The following is a 17325-nucleotide window of genomic DNA, read 5'->3' as shown; positions in this document are numbered from 1 at the left end:
GCATTGTAAAATTACCTCTAACTGGAAGTTGTGGCCATAAAGTGTCCTGGTTCATCCCGTGATCAGTGGGTTGCGGTCTGGTATGAACCACCATATCTCCAATATTCTTGCTCTGCTTGAGAACAAAGAGAGGCTTCAGTAGTGTTTGGTCTCCTGTGATGAGAATATGCCAATTCTCATTGATCACCACCAGGACCGTATTGGTAAGATGTCTAAATGTATTAACTCACCAATCTGTCTGTTTCACGTTTGGGGGGAGAGGTCTTCTCTGTTGTTATTCAAAACACTCTTCAATGCCCTGTAGATTAGGTCTTTTTGGTATAGTCTTTGAGACAGATGGGTGCGAAGTCTAGCAGCATGTTCTTTGAATTTAGCCAGTTTCATATAGTTCCTTCTGATCCTGAGGAACTGTCCCGCTGGTTAGTTATTTAGAAGTGCCCGTGGGTGGGTGCTGTTGTAACACAGGAAATAATTACTGTCCATAGGTTTGGTGTATAACTTGGAGTGTATGCCTCCATCCGTGGGATACATCAGGAGGTACAGGAACGGGTGATCCACCTTACTGTATTCACAAGTGAATCTGAGGAGGGGATTTCTTGTGTTGAACCACTCAGAGAAATTATGTAGAGAGGTGAGATCACCTTCCCAAATCACCAGGATGTCATCTGTGTACCTCCTTCATATCTTTAGGCTCTGTAGATGAGGATTGTCCGCTGGGTAAATGTGGATAGATTCAAACTGTGCTTGTAGAAGTTTACCATGCTTGGGGCATAAGTACTGCCCATTGAAGTACTGGTCACCTGCAAACAGAGTTGGCCCTGACATTGAAAGAAGTTTTCTTTCATGGCAGTCATATCACATTCCATCACGAAAGAAGTTGTGGTCATATCATCCTGATCAATTTGTTCAATTAGTTCATTAACAGTCGGTATGGTGTCATCTTTTGGAATATTCATATATAGCGATTCCACATCATAGGAAACCAGGTAGTGTAGTTCTGGATCAAAGGGGATATCAGCTAGTACCGTGAGTATGTGTTTGGTGTCCTGTAGGTAGGAGGGCATTTTAGCCACCATCGGTTGTAAGAACCAATCAACAAATTGGGAGAGAGGTTCTAGCAAGGAACCAAACCCAGCGACAATAGGTCTCCCTGGGGGTGGTCGTTTTGGATTATGGATCTTCAGTAGGGTGTAAAAGTAGGTAATCCTAGGGCGAGTGCTCAGAAGAAATTTGGACTCCCCTCTTGTTACCCACCCATCATCTTTGTCCCTCACTATCAAAATCTTGAGGGTATTCTGTAGCCTGTGAGAGAAAATGCCCACATGGTTAGCCCCCCACTTTTTGCCAGGAAAATGATGTGGTTTCGATTGAAATTGCACAGGATCCCTGCCAACCAGGTCTCCCATGCCAGAGTTCCTTCCATAAAAACAGTACCATGATTGGCCACTTCAGATCCCCTGTAAGTCCCTATTAAATTGTACCATGGTACCTAGGGCATTGGGACTGAAGAGGGTCCCCTAGGGACCCCTCACCAAGGCCAAGCAACTGCCACTGTAGCCTGCATGCCTTGGTGCAGAGAAAAACGACAAGGTTGACATGGCACACTGCCTGTGTGCCATACAAAGCAGCACTGCCTAAGGAGTATGGGTGAGTGGGTGGGTGGGTGAGTGAGTGAGTGGGTGTGTAAGTGGCTGTAAATGATGAATGAGAGGGTGCATGAGTAGCTGTATGGGTGAGTTAGCAGGTGTGTGATTGGCTGAAAGAATAAACAGGTGACAACTTTTAGGTTGTTTTGTCAAGATATTGAAAAAGAGGAATTTATCTACCGCAGGTGAGTTTATAAAGGAAATTTTGACAATGGAATCTATGTGAGGTTGAGCTCTAAGAAACCCAATGACCGTCTCTTTTTTTAAATGATCAGTTTGATTGTAGTAATGTATGTGAGTAGCAGAAGAGGTCTGCTTTAGTAGGCTCAATTAATTCGCCATTAGGATAGCAGTGGAGGGTAGATTTGAAACGGGAGGCCACGACTTACATAAACTGGGCACAAGAGATGTGTTTTCTATATACACACTGAAATGCGCAGCTGTGGTATGCCCCAGTGAATACTGTATTTCATAACAAATAGTAAAAATATATTTTACAAAAAAATCACGATCAGGAATACCTGTCGGGAGGAAAAGCTAATTGGGAACCTTACTGAAGGTTCAGATTGAGGCTGTCATATGGTCCATACATATTAATGGTATCCACGTTTGATATGAGATCCCACGTCTTAAAAATGTAGATTAGAGCAACTGATTTGTAAGAGCTTGTTAACATAGAAGAACAGGGCAGTAGGAAGTTATACTTGTGATTGTGGGATAGAATGTGGGTATCCAAATGTCCACTGTGTACTGATAAGTTCATTGTTTTTAGTGCGGAGGAAATTTTATCTCTAGCATCTGTTTAAAACTCAATGAACACAAAATGTTATAAAGGCCATGGATTTATTATATGATGAGACCTAGGGTGGCAATAAAGTTCAGTAGATTTTCTAAACTATACTTGAAAAGTATAAAAATTGAATTCCATTTATGTAATTTTATTTTACTCCTGTGGTTTTATGGACCGTTTTCTCGAATAAAACATTTACTGAGCAAATAAAAGGTGTTCTTGATTGCAATCTGTTTTGTGTGAAAATCCAATGTTACCATGTACTGACATCTTGCACAATGATGCCACATATTGAGGGCACAGTTTCTCTGTGTGGTGTTGGGATGAATGCTGGTGGAGGAGATGCACTGATTTGCCCAAGTAGTGTTGTTTGTTGCAAATTTGTTTAGTACAATATGTACAGGCAACAGATCCCAGTGTGTACACACAAGTGATTGAAAATCTGCTTTCACATGAGCTAGATGGAGAGGTTCCAGAGGTGCTGGAGGCAGGATATCCTCTGGGTATTTAACTCTGTGCCCATCTGAGTTCATGACCATGTTGCTTGTGGTGGTTTCATTTGCATAGGCATGACATCCCACTAAAACACAAGAACGTTCTTACCTGCAGGGATGAAGTTGCACTCCTTCAGTTTTCATGTAGGACATCAATTCCAACAGAAGTGAACCCAGAGAGTCTGTTCACAGTCAGATAAACATTTTTCTTTAAACTTTTTTTCTTTTCAGTCCAAAATACCAAGTTGGGGATGTCACCTTGTTTGCTCTAAACTTGCACAACAGCACCAGTCAAGTGCAGCTGCCCACATTTCTCTCAAAGAGCGACATCGATGCATACTTGGTGCAGCCAGTTGGAGAAGCCGGTTTACTTTCCAGGTGAGTTGTGTCCAGTGGCCAAGAACTGGTTTGAGGTTATGGAGGCAAGGTGTTTCCCCACTATAACCTAACAATTCTAGTAGTAAAGCTAGTTCACATGTTACTCAACATCTACTATTACCATTGCCATGTATGGATGACTGACATAATATCGACCTCACAAAAATCGAGATACAAAAATATCGAGTCAAAAATATCGAGAGACAAAATATCGACTCCCTATCTTCAAACAGGTAAGTACCAAAATATCGACTCCAAAATATCGACTTACAAAAATATAGACAGTCAAAATATCGATTTTTTTAAATGTTTTAAAATTAAGTTAAAACTAATATAGTAATAAATATATTTAATATAAACTTAGAAATAATTATTAAATAAATGTAGTATTAATAAATAATTAATATAATGAAAAAAATTATATCACCAAAAAGAAAACATATATATATATATATATATATATATATATATATAAAAACATATTATTAAATAAACATATATAACATTTTTAGCGTATACCTTTACAACGCATACCATTACAACATAAGTATTGGTAAGTATATAATAATTTTTTTAATATAAATTAATGAAAATTATTATAATATAATTTAATTTTATTTAATTAATTTAATTTAAATGTAATTTTACTTTATTTTACTTTATTTTTACAAAGTACCCCTGTACCCCAAAAACCCAAAACTGACCCTGAACCCTAAAAATACCCCTTTACCCAAAAACTGAAAACTGACCCTGAACCCTAAAAATACCCCTTTACCCAAAAACTGAAAACTGACCCTGAACCCTAAAAATACCCCTTTACCCCAAAAACTGAAAACTGACCCTGAACCCTAAAAATACCCCTTTACCCAAAAACTGAAAACTGACCCTGAACCCTAAAAATACCCCTTTACTCAAAAACTGAAAACTGACCCTGAACCCTAAAAATACCCCATTACCCAAAAACTGAAAACTGACCCTAAAAATACCCCTTTACCCAAAAACTGAAAACTGACCCTGAACCCTAAAAATACCCCTTTACCCCAAAAACTGAAAACTGACCCTGAACCCTAAAAATACCCCTTTACCCAAAAACTGAAAGCTGACCCTGAACCCTAAAAATACCCCTTTACTCAAAAACTGAAAACTGACCCTGAACCCTAAAAATACCCCTTTACCCCAAAAACTGACCCTGAACCCTAAAAATACCCCTTTACCCAAAAACTGACCCTGAACCCTAAAAATACCCCTTTACTCAAAAACTGACCCTGAACCCTAAAAATACCCCTTTACCCCAAAAACTGAAAACTGACCCTGAACCCTAGAAATACCCCTTTACCCAAAAACCCAAAACTGACCCTGAACCCTAAAAATACCCCTTTACCCAAAAACCCAAAACTTAAATTTAATTTCCAAAACCAATTACTTTTATTTACAAAGTAAATTTTATTTAATGGTGAATTATTAATCAATTAACAAATTTAATTAATTAACATATTTAATTAGTTATTATTAAATTACTCCCCACCCTATCCCCCTATAAACTCACAACCCACTACAGAAATTAATTTACTAATTATTATTTATTTATTCTTTAAATATTTATAATGACCAATTATATTTTAATTATTTACCAAATAATAATTAATTAACAATTATTATTAATTTACATATTTAATTAATTAAATTTAAATTACTTCCCACCCTATTCCCCTATAAACCCACAACCCGCTACAGAAAATATTTTACGAAAATGTAATTATTGATCAATTAATCAATTATTATTAATGACCAATTATATTTTAATTAATTAACAATTAATAATTAAATAACAATTACTATTATATTACAGATTTAATTAATTATATTTAAATTACTTCCCACCCTATTCCCCTATAAACCCACAACCCGCTACAGAAAATATTTTACGAAAATGTAATTATTGATCAATTAATCAATTATTATTAATTACCAAATATATTTTAATTAATTAACAATTAATAATTAATTAACAATTACTATTATATTACAGATTTAATTAATTATATTTAAAATACTTCCCACCCTATTCCCCTATAAACCCACAACCCGCTACAGATTTATATTACACAATTATTACAAATTATAAAACACTTACCTTATTTTCGATATTTTTGTTGTCTATATTCTATCTAGTCGATATTATGTCTAGTCTATATTTTTGATTCGATATTTTGGCTATTAATATCGATAGTAATTGATATTTTTGTAGTCTATATTATGTCTGGTCGATATTTTGTCTAGTCTATATTTTTACCTCGATATTATGTCCAGTCGATATTTGTGAGGTCGATATTATGTCTGTTCACCGCCATGTATCTTTCCAAAGAAGAACTCCTGTGTAATGTTTCTTAATCCCAATTTGTAATGTGTTGCAGTTTCATCGACTCACAGGATTTTTGCTACATTTTCTCAAGTATTTCTTCAGGATTTTAAATGTGTGCATTTAGTAGGAGTACGGCAGTAATTCTCCAAATAAACGTTAAATGCACTATTTTAACTGAAAAACAATCCTCTTTAGTTAACTCTTTAAAGTTGTGCATCCTCAGTTGGGACAGGGGAGAGATGAGTCAGTGATTGGGTAAAACAAAAAATCGCAAGGATGTGTTCCAAACTACTTCCTCAAAGGGATTGAGTGGTTTGAGAAATCATTCTTTAGAGATATTGGGCCATATGTATCAAACTCTGATTTTGCGATTCTCAAATTGCGATTTCTTTTATTTTTGCAAATCTATTTGAGAATCGCAAAACGCTATGTATAATTTTCAAATAATTTTGCGAATCCTACATATTCCTTAATTGCGAATTGCAAATTGGGATTTGCAATTAAGGAATACCTCCCCATTCATTTTTATTGGCCTAGAAGCCTGTAGGAATGAATGGGAAGACATTCTCAATTTGCCATTCTCAATTAGAGAATCGCAAATTGAGAATGCAATTTCAAGGGTGCTAGGGTGTCAAAAGGACACCCTGTTGCACCCCTGAAATGTGCATGTGTGCACATGTGGCACACATACATACCCTAAGGGCATGTATGTGTGCTACATGGCACTTTGAAAAATGCAAAAAAATGCATTTTTCAGAGAAATCGCAAATTACCACCAACTTGAAGTTGGTGGTAATTTGCGATTCCTTATGGCCAAATTGCACTTTTTCTGTGGTTCTTACATTGCATTTAAGGAATAGCAATTTGTGATTCCTTAAATGCAATTGCAAAATAGGGAATCGCACATTTTGGGATTCCTTATTTTGCGAGGCAGTTTTTCTTTCATACATACCACGGAGCCCAATTGTGATCGCAATTTGGGATGATACATATGGCCCATTATTTTTAATCTAATCACTCTTCTAACGATTTTTGTGGTGCATTGTTCGATGAGTGGGTAATTTTTGTTTAAGGCCGATTACTGTTAAATTCTTGATGAGCTTCAATGAGCTGACGAGCGCTCCTGGGATGCATTTGTGTGCCTGTGGAGTGGTACTGTGACCTGTGACGACTTGACCACCATTTCAGCAAACCCCTGATGACTTTTCTCTGTTCTACATTACTTTTGCTCTCTACTGGTGAAGGGCTAAACCCAGAAACACTTGTCTAGAGATAACAGCACTACATGTACCAATTTGGTGAAGAACTACAGCAACTTTGAAAGTAAGCATAATGCATTTATCAGGATGCAATGGGGAGAGCTGTGCTGGGATGGGAAGCAGTGTGCTCCCTCCCCCTTGTGTTTGAAAGGCTCCCTTGAGCCAATGAGCTGACAAGCTCTCCTTGGATGCACCTGTGTGGCTGTGGAATGGTACTGTGACCTGTAAAGACCTGGGCACCATTTCAGCACCCCTGATGAATTTTCTCTGTTCTACATTACTTTTGCTCTCTACTGATGAAGGGCTAAACCCAGAAACCCATGTCCAGAGATAACAGCACGACCTGACCCACTTTGGTGAAGAACTACAGCAACTTTAAAAGTAAGAGTACTGCATTTATCAGGATGCAATGGGGAGAACTGTGCTGGGATGAGAAGCAGTGTGCTCCTTCCCCCCTTGTGCTGTTAAATTATTTTCTATTTAGGCAGCTTATGCGGTTTAGGGGTCCTCTGGCTTTGATGTGATTTACATGGTTTAACACTGCTTGAGTTGGCCCATTTGTCTTTCCGTTAGGTTTTGTTGATACGCATTGAGTAGTCCTTTTGTTAGGCTATAGACGGTGATTGCTCTTTCACACGTTTACTTTGCTGACACAAAGCCATTTTGAATTGATGCTTTATGGCTTTGTTTAGTAAGTGTGTCCCTTATTGATGCCTTAACCCTGTGGTTCCCAAACTGTGCGCCGCGGCACCCCGGTGCGCCGTAATGAGGTGCCAGGGGCGCCGCGCACACTAGGGTGACCAACCATCCGTAAATTTCATGGAGCATCCTTACGCCTTTTATCTGTAATTTTGGCCATCACAGGGAGCAGCGCTGCTCCCTGTGAGAGGCCTCATCCCCCTGATGGAGCCGCCTCGCACTCCTCCAGGAGCACAAGAGCAGCCCCTCCCGCCCATTGTCATTCAGTATGCCGCTGATTGCACATACAGAATGACCAGCGTTAGAAGTGGGCGGGGACGGAAGGGCACGGCGTGCCCCTACTTCTTAAAATCATGTTAGTCCGTTCCCCTACTTCTTACTTTTGAAAGAGCGTACCGGGGACTGTAAAATTGCCATACTTTAAAAGTACACCTTTTTTTTCCGCATGAGTGGTGCAACGTGATTTTTCCGCATGAGTGGTGCAACGTGAATATTCAGAAGGCCTCTGCAGTGCGCCCGACCTCCTCCCCTTACCCGCTGTGTCTAATGGGCCTGCAAAGTGAGACTGAAAGGGCCATCAGTGTAGCATGGTGCGAAAACGGCTACTCTGATGGCCCTGCTGCTGCTGTGAGCCCGTGATTCACACCTCACAATTCTTCACTATCCTCGGTTGTCCACCAGTCCTGACCTCTCTCCTTCCCTCCATGTTACTGCTCTTCCTCCGTGTTGCCTCTCAGCATCCCTCTGTATTGCTTCGTTGGTGCAAACAAAAAAGCGTTATGAGGTGACCAGACGTCCCGGATTTCCCCTGACGGTCCCCGTTTTTGGAGAAGTGTCCCGACACTTTTCTCCAAATTGCACAAATATCCCGGTTTTTGGGTAGTGCCTGGGTTATGTCCTGGTTTTTAAGGGAGGGTCGGGTGAACCTGCACATTATCATAGTGTTGTGCAGGCTCAAGTTTCCACCAGCTCTCTTCGAAATGGGGACAGAGTGCTGCTTCGCGTCATTTAAGCAGCACAGCAGGATTTAATGAGGCGTGAATCGGGGCTGCAGAGGGCAAGGCCAGGCCCACCAGCAGCCAGACCCTGGAGCTCTTCCCAGAACGGGCGGTAAAGTAATGAAGTAATGTGATTTTTTTTTTTTAAAGAACACAAATATATATCAGCAACGTGAACTCAACAGGTGTTAAATTACAGGCAAGTCGCTGTCAGTCAATCAGACCAGCTTTCTGTTTTGTGTGAGGCTGAGAGAGAAATGTTGGTCACACATGGCGCAGAGGTTAGTAGCACCTTTGAGGCAGAGGGTGATGCTGCGGCTATGGAAGCAGTGAGAAGGGGGTGTCTGATTCTCATGCTATGCAGTGTTTAATAAAGACTAATGGCTGGTGCTCATGAAGGTGAGTAAACAGGTTTGATGTGTTTGCGCTCTTGGATGTAATTTTCTTTTTAAAAGATCCAGAAATGGGGAACCCAACCCTAGTGACTTAGTTATTTCTCGTGTAACTAAAATATTTTCATTCAACTGACGTTAGATACTAATAGGAAAACAAAGCGAAATGTAATTGTTGGAAATGTCCCTCTCTGCAGAGGCACCCCCAGACTTTTAGCCTTCCTCCTCTACGTTTTGCTGAATTGGTTTTTATTGGCCTTCGGACTCTGCACTTTAGCACTGCTAAGCAGCGCTAAAGTACTTGTGTAAAGGTTATTTTGATTTGATACTTGTGTACTTTAAATTAAAACATGGTAAAATTGGTTTATACTGAAATGGCATATTTAATTTACTTTTAAGTCACATGTAAAGTGCCCTACATGTGCACATGGCCTGTTCATTAAATGCTGCTAGTAGTATAATATTTGTATATAAGAACCCCTGAAACCTAATAGGACATTTAGTCCTATTTCTATGTCTGTGCCCGTCCCGGTTTTTTAGTCTGAAAATCTGGTCACCCTAGCTTATGATACACAGCCAGCGCTGGGAGCGTCATAGCCCTTTTTAAAAAAAATCCTCCCCCGCCTGTGTCTTTGTCCAAACACACTGCTTTACAACATAGGTGCGAAACATTGACAAAGCTGCTAGATGTCATAGGTGATGCCTATCGGCTTTGCCAATCATTGAATGCTTGCATTAATTTTGCATTTTTCCTTTTTGAAGGGCCTGCGTGCATCTGTGGTCATTTTTTTTTATGGCGCTCGCAGCATTGGCAAATAATATTTTTTCCATTTGTCAATGTTGAACAGCATCAGCAAAAAGCGTGTCAAAAAGCATAAACATAGTTCAATTACTCCCTTAACAGTATAGTTAAAAAAAATATTGTGTACATTTAGCAAGGTAGAGGTTTCTTCAATATAGCGCACTAGAATTATGCAGTAATCCAGTTCCAAATTATGTGGCAGCATTGAGTAAGCTATCCACGAAGAAAAGGCATGTTACGCAGCATTCTTTGGCGCCATCTGTTGCAGTATTTTTTACAGTGTCTTGTCTTTTCAGCACTCACATATGCCATTTTTCAGTAGTACTGGTGTAGCACCTGAACACTGTTGCAAAGGGTCTGCCTTTGAACCCCACGATGCCTGGTGCTATTCGGTTTTTAAGTAACCTTTGATCATTTGAGCAAGATGCATCTCTCTGGCTGTTGGAATAAGCACATTATGCAGCAGATGATGGATTGTATGTTAAATAAAACAAAGTAAGGCCTTTGAAATTCCACAAGTACCTCGCTGAGGTAAATTGTGGAATAAGATTTGCTTACAATTGTAGTAAGTCTTTGAATATTTTGTTATTTCTTCCAGATGGTGAAAGTTTGTCAAAAGACGTGAGTGATGCTTGTTATATATGGTAGCTTCTTTATGTTATTCTATATTAGCTGAGTTGTCTACAGCAGCCCACCATTGAATGTAGAAAGGATGTTATGTTGTGTGCAGGGCCACTGGAATTATGCGGCAAGAGAGGACGAACTGATGCAGCAGAGTTGACTAAATGATGCGAAAAGTAAAGCCAAATTAAGCACCATAATGTGCCACTTTTTTACGATAGTATTACTTCAATGTTTTGTCATTTTCACATGTTAACACTGGGCAAAGGTTTCACCTCACTAGTACCAGTTTAACATCCAAATTCAGCAATTGACCACAGAGCGGTGACCAGTGAACCTTTGCACAGGGTCTTGCACTGTACCACAACATCTTTTGCAGCATTTTTAGGATCTTTTCTTCCGTTTGAGTTGGAATTTTTTATTGTTGTTAGAATCAGCAGATGATGGATGATGATGGATTATGTAGCAAATGCAGTGAATACATAGTTATGCAGAAAATGCAGCTGCCATAAAATCTCATAATTCCAGTAGTCCTGGTTTTCTGGCTTTTATAAAACGCCACACTGGCCGTTAACAAAGCCTCTACCTTGACCTTGACCAAACAGCTGTCTCATATCAGGTACAGCCTTCTGATGCATTGGCAGTTTCCAATATGGTCGGAACTTCTTGGAGTTTGGATTGCTTCAAACGCACGTTATATGGAATCCCCTCTCCTCTGCACTCTTATACGTGAATTGAGATTATTTGGTGTACACAATTTGTAAGCAGTTCCCGTCCAATCTCACCAAGCAATGGCTGACCGGCCTCATTGCTTTAAGGCGGCGCAATAAGCAGTGCCACTGGAATTATGCAACAAGGGAGCGTCAAATTATGCAGCAGGTTTGAGTAAATTATGCAGCAAGAAAAGGAAAATTACGCAGCTTTACGTGGCCCGTTTTGTGATGATATTACTTCATTGTTTTGTCCTGTTTAAGCTTTTTAACACTGTCTGGGCATTAGTTGTACCCTATTAGTAACAGTTTGAAACCCAAATGTAGCATTATACGTTCTTTTATTTAGTAACATCACTTCCATCCTGTATGAGACCTAGAGAGCTCACTCCAACTCTGCTGATGTATGCACATTCATATTTCTCATTCTTATTTTACTTCAATACAGGGATCTTGACTCCATAATAGTGCCGCTAACAGCCATAACCAAAAACATCACTTAGTCATGATTTAATTAGCACTATCTCCAAGTAATGTCCAGCTTAGCTCTAGTCACAAATTATCAATACGTGGATGCTTTCCTTGCATAATTGCTGATTGTAGTTATATGGAGAGCTGCTTACTTTTGAAAATAAAACAAAGCAGGAGGCAAAGTCAAGCCCCATACTGTCATCAGGCCTCCCATTTCCGGTGCTTAATTTGACAAGGTGGTTGCAGGTGGTGGCCACCTGCACTCGTTTTTGGGGACTAAAACAGTACAACAGAGAAAGGCAGAATATGTGTGAAGAAAGAGGACTGGAAAATAGAGACGAGAGCAGAAAGCAGAGATGAAAAAGAACCTGCAAAAGTAAAATAAAGGCACAGGGAGTGTTTCGTGGTAGCGGACACAACTGTCAACCCTGCATTCGGCAGCACTGTTAACAAGCTTTTGAGAAAAACTTTGAGCCCCGGCACATATTATTTGACAAATTAAGCACTGATTTCAGCTGCCTGTGGCCTCTGCTTTCAACAGAAGTTAATGGGGGAAATTCATTCTTCCGGTTATTTTAAACAAATCTCCCTCTTTACTCTTCTAAAATGTTGGCATTTTGCTCCACCGAAGGGCATCTATCCCGATCTGCCACTGCTCTCTGTGCTGCTGGTAGGGGCCCGACAATGCTGTCCCTGCCTATCTCAATCCAGACGTGCAGCTTAACCTGCAATTACAGTACCAAGGCTCTGCTGATGCCCCATAAGCCTTTTTTATGCCCGCTCGCCCTATGCGCCCCCTGGGCAGTTTGCAGTCTGCTCTGCCTGCCCGTGTGATCTGCGGCAAGTCTCCAGAAGTGTAGAGATGGCAGGGCCGGGTATACCAGAAGAAGCAAGGTGGGCGAGGGGAGGGCTGGATGCAGGAGTAATGCTTGATAGGAGTAAGTAAAAGTGGCGAGGGAGGGATGGGTCCGTGTTTACTAGAAGCAGGGTAATGAATGATATGCCAGGAAGTGAGGGTGGTGAGGGAGGGCTGGATCTGGGTATACTAGAAGCAGGGTAATGAGGAAGTGAGGGGGAGCTAGGAGAGACCAGGATGTGGGTATGCTAGAAGCAGGGTAATGAGTGTTGCCAGGAAGTGAGGGGGAGCGAAGGGAGGCCAGGATGTGTTTGTTGAAAATATGGGCATATTATATGATGCTCTCACAGAATTGGGTGACCTATCCAGAAGGCTGCAGCGGCGTGATATGACCATATATGAGGCCGATCACTCAATACAGATGCAGATTTTAGTGTTTGAATCAATGGCTGATGCCCCTGGGCCCTTTGCTACAACTGCATTAAATGCTGCTGAACGGATGCAGTTTGATGGTGTAGGACTGCAAGAGAACAAAGGCTGTGTTAGCATCAATAGGGCACAGTTCTTTCGAAGCTTAGCAAATAACCTGCGAAAAAGGATGACAATGTCTAATGCATCAAATGTTTCGAGATGCACAACCACAAACAATGACCAAATCGAATACAAAGAGTTAGTACACAGAATTAAACTCCTACAACCAGTTTATTGGCCGGATCCAGTAGACATCTTGTACGGTGAGGGAGAATTACAAAACCTTTGTAGCAGGTTGCATGTATTTGATACTAGGCAGTACATCCTTGGTTTCCGAGAGTACAAACAAAATAAAAATTGCATCCCTGAAAGCCTGAAACCATTAGTGCACATTATAAACACCTTTTGTACCTCAAATGCGGAATGTGAACGGGGCTTTAGTGTAATGAATGATGTGCTCACACCACTGCGGAACAGAATATCAATAAATCGTCTGTCTATTATGTTCATAAACATCGTGGGGCCTCCTGTCATAGGATTTAAACCTGAATTTTATGTTCAGAAATGGTTAGAAAAAGGGAGGAGAAGTGCCAATGAAAGAAACTGCATGGCTCGGAGACAAATGGCTTATGATTCCACTTATAAGTGTATTTGGAATATTCTGTGATTGGAAACATGTCCCACATTGTAAATTAATTAAATATAAACAACTTATATATTAAACCTCAAATAAACATGTGTATCGATTGTTTGAATTAAATAACGTTATAAGCTGTAACTGGTCAGTGAAATGTCAAATGCACTAAAAAGTGGTATGTTTTGCTATTTTTAGCCACACCTCCAACTCCGCCCACTAATCCAATCCTCTGCTTGTTCCCGCCCCCTGAGTCTCCGCCCACAGTTCCCCTACTTTTTTGTCCCCACTTTGACCACTGAGAATGACAATGGGGCAGTCTGGGGGTGTGACACCATGTGGCGGCCTCCTCCTGCCTCAGGGTACAGAAGGGCATTCTGTACGATAAAAAGTAAAACGCCCACGCTGCAACGTTAGAAAACACTTCTTTCAAAGAAGCCTGTAAAACAAGTTAAAAAGAATGAGTTATCGTTCTCTCACTGTCCTGTCATTTTAGAACTGAAGTATTTTCAATATTGTATTCAACAAAGCCATGGTTGCTTTTTTTTTTTTTTTTTAAAGGAACTAGCAACCATTGACAAAGCCAATAGTCCTGGCTTGTTGAGGTGTAATGATACTTGCTGTATTATATATCTGGATACAATGACAGAAACAACATAATACCAGTGAGGCGGAACACTATGCTAAGCGCAGATTTTTAGCCTAGGTGTTTTAAACTGCGCTCTTAATTACATTAAACACCCCCTTTGAAGAGACCCCCCCCCCACTTTTTTTACACCGCTTAAAGCCCTGGAAACAACACCATGTACAGTAACCTCACATCCTGGCACTGTGCATCATGCATGACTTCTACGTTTTCAGTCTGCCTATGTGCAGGGGCATAGTGAACTCTCCACCAGCCCACCCCTTGCTGTAGTTCATTCTTGATGGGCCTCTTCTGCCTGCAACTCTGCAGATAAAGGCTCAGCTCATAATGTGAAAAGGTGGGTGAGTAAATAAGTGAAGGAATGTCTGAATGGCTGAATGGATTACTGAAAGGATGAATGCATGAATGAAAGGGGGGAATGGATAGATAATGAAAGAAAGGATGGATGGATGGGTGAATGAATGGAAGTATGGATGAGAGAAAAGGTAAATAGATGGATGTATGGGTGGAAGGGTAGATGGATGGGTAAAAGTGTGGATGGGTGTGTGAAAGGATGGATGGATGAGTGAAAGGGTAGATGATGGGCAAGTGAATGGTTGGATGGATGAATTGATAAGTGAAATGGTGAATGGATGGATGAGTGAAAGGGTGGATGTAAGGATTGATGAGTTAGTGAAAGGGGGTAGATGGACAAAAGGATGGATAGATGAGTGAAGTGAAAGGGTGGATGGATGAGAGAACGGATGGCTGGATGAGTGAACGGATGGTTGGATGACTGAAAGAATGGATGAGTAATAGGATCAATGAATGGATTCATGAATGGATGAGTAAATGGGTGGGTAGATGGAGGGATAAGTGAAAGGGGGATGAGAGAGAAAGGGAGGATGAATGACTGAAAGGGTGAATGGGTGGAAGGATAAATGACTGGGTGAATGGATGAGTAAGTGGATGTATGAGTAAGTGAATGGATGGCTGGGTGGAAGAGTGGGTGGATGTATGATTGTACAGATGGATGGGGTGAAAGGGTGGGTAGATGAATAATGGATGGATGAGTGAAAGGGTGGATGGAGGGATGGATGAGTGAAATGATGGACGGAAGGATATACGGTGGATAGGTGTGCAAATGGTTGAATATGTTTGGATATAGATGGGCACACAGATGGAAGGACAGACCTTTTAGTGTAAAAATAAGGCTGGGGATACGGATTACGACAGACCAAACTCAATGTTCCATTTTCTCAGAGCGGGTCTCAGTACCAAAAGGTACTGAAAGCAGCAGCTGGCATAAATAAGGGTTAGGTACCAGGCACTCTGTTGGGGAAAAAACAATGGATTGGGATGCAGCCAAAGTGATTGCCAGTGGATGAGATTAATAATTCAAGCATTCCAACCATTATACCTTCATTGCGTCCCAAATACTTTAAGGAAGATAACAGGAGGAACACACCACCCACCCACCCACCGGTAAAAAAATGGTGGTGAGCCACGGCCAACTGCCGATTAGGTCAGGGGAGCCACAGGTCAAAAAAGTTTGGGAACCACTGCCTTAACCTCTCATAAAGCCACAGCGCTATTCACTAATTACACTTGCGTGCCCCTTTGGTTTTTCTTTTTTGTTGTGATAATATGGTTCCAAATTTTACTTCATTTTTTACTCTGTGGAAAAATAAAAAAGATATGGATGCACATGGGCTTTCTCAACGATCCAACAAAAATGCTGGCCTTTTATGAAATATATCAACTGCAATATTTTGCTATGTATGCCTTTTAAGTACACAGCTGGGGACATCACACATAAGTCACCAAGTATTTCTAATCAGTTCCCCTAACAAAAACCAGAAAACAGGCCTATTGGCTTTACTAACGCTTGTCTGTTTTTTAAGAACCACTGCTTGCTCTGAGGGGTGGGTAGAATGCTGCTTCCATAGCATTCAGCCTGTATTTGACATACCTAACCATTGTATCAAATAAAGGCAGGAGTGAAGTCTGTGTACTCTTTTGCTTCTGTACTATGCACCACAGTGACACAAAAATGCATCTAACTAGTTCCTTTGTGCCTTGCCTCACAACAATACAGTGCTTTTTCTTTAGCAGCTCTTTACAGTCCAGGCCATTTTCTGTTGCGTACATAAAATGTTTTTCGTTGCTCATGTCATAACATTGACATACGCACGTATAACCGTACAAGTGCCAGTGTGGCAATGCAGGCTCTGATTCGATCATATACAACATAGCTTAATTTACATTACGTGTCGTCTTAAAAATAGGGATTTGAGTTATTGGGCAAATTGGCTATTAATTAAAAGTAACATAGGAAAAGTGTGCCTCCCAATAATTTTCCACAGACATCTGCTGAAAGAAGGTGGCATGTACAGGAGAAAAAAAGTCTGGTTATGCAGAAATTCAAGTGGGAATCTGTGCTGAAACACTGATTCCTGTGGTTAGTCTCCATTTCTCATTGGCCTGCTCTGAATGGTCTAGTATTTATCCCTCGCTGAAGTACATTCCCCCTGGTACTGGTTCTACCTTGTGTGGGGCTACCAAGGGAGAAGTCCAGCTATTCCCCTAATGAGGCCCTTAGCGTACTGGACAACTGACTGCTGTTGATGCTGCGTGATCAGATAATCTTAGATAAAGTGCTCACCTAAGATTGGGGACGGTGTTGACCTCAAGACCATATGAGCCAGTGTGTCCCCACAGAGTTAAGATTGACAGTGAATAAATCAGCATAGTCCATTAAATAAGCCTTCTTGTGACCAATAAAAATTAGTAGTCCTGGAGGTTAATTAAGTAATTTAAAGTGAGATACAGAAAGCAAAAATAATCAGAATGCTTGGTAAATCAATATAGAAAATTAGTATAAGGGCACATCAAATGTAGCAAAGAGTCTGTCATGAAGTTAAGTCTCATAGTAAAAGGGCGTGCTGGATGGGATAGCCGCACGGCCCTAGGCCAGCGGTGAGAAAATACCCTGCGAGCACCACTGTGGCTTTGGGACCGATGGATCGTGTGGCCATAGGCTTTGAAGCATGGAGGTCAACTCCTGGCTAGCCAACACACCGCTACAATCGTCCTGTTACATCTGGCTGTCATCTT

At 40.7% G+C, this 17325-nt stretch overlaps 1 protein-coding gene across 1 annotated transcript in view; it reads left to right on the top strand.

The window, feature by feature from the left end:
* HPSE (heparanase) overlaps positions 1 to 17325 on the top strand; it is a 137921-nt gene that overhangs the window by 96520 nt on the left and 24076 nt on the right. The window contains exon 11 of the mRNA XM_078676193.1: positions 3162 to 3308. Coding sequence (XP_078532319.1) covers positions 3162 to 3308 — 147 coding nt within the window. The remainder of the gene's footprint in view (positions 1 to 3161; positions 3309 to 17325) is intronic.

The sequence above is a fragment of the Lissotriton helveticus genome, chromosome 2_1 (assembly GCF_964261635.1).
Source record: "Lissotriton helveticus chromosome 2_1, aLisHel1.1, whole genome shotgun sequence".
NCBI lineage: Eukaryota > Metazoa > Chordata > Amphibia > Caudata > Salamandridae > Lissotriton > Lissotriton helveticus.
This window is presented reverse-complemented; position numbering and strand designations above follow the sequence as displayed.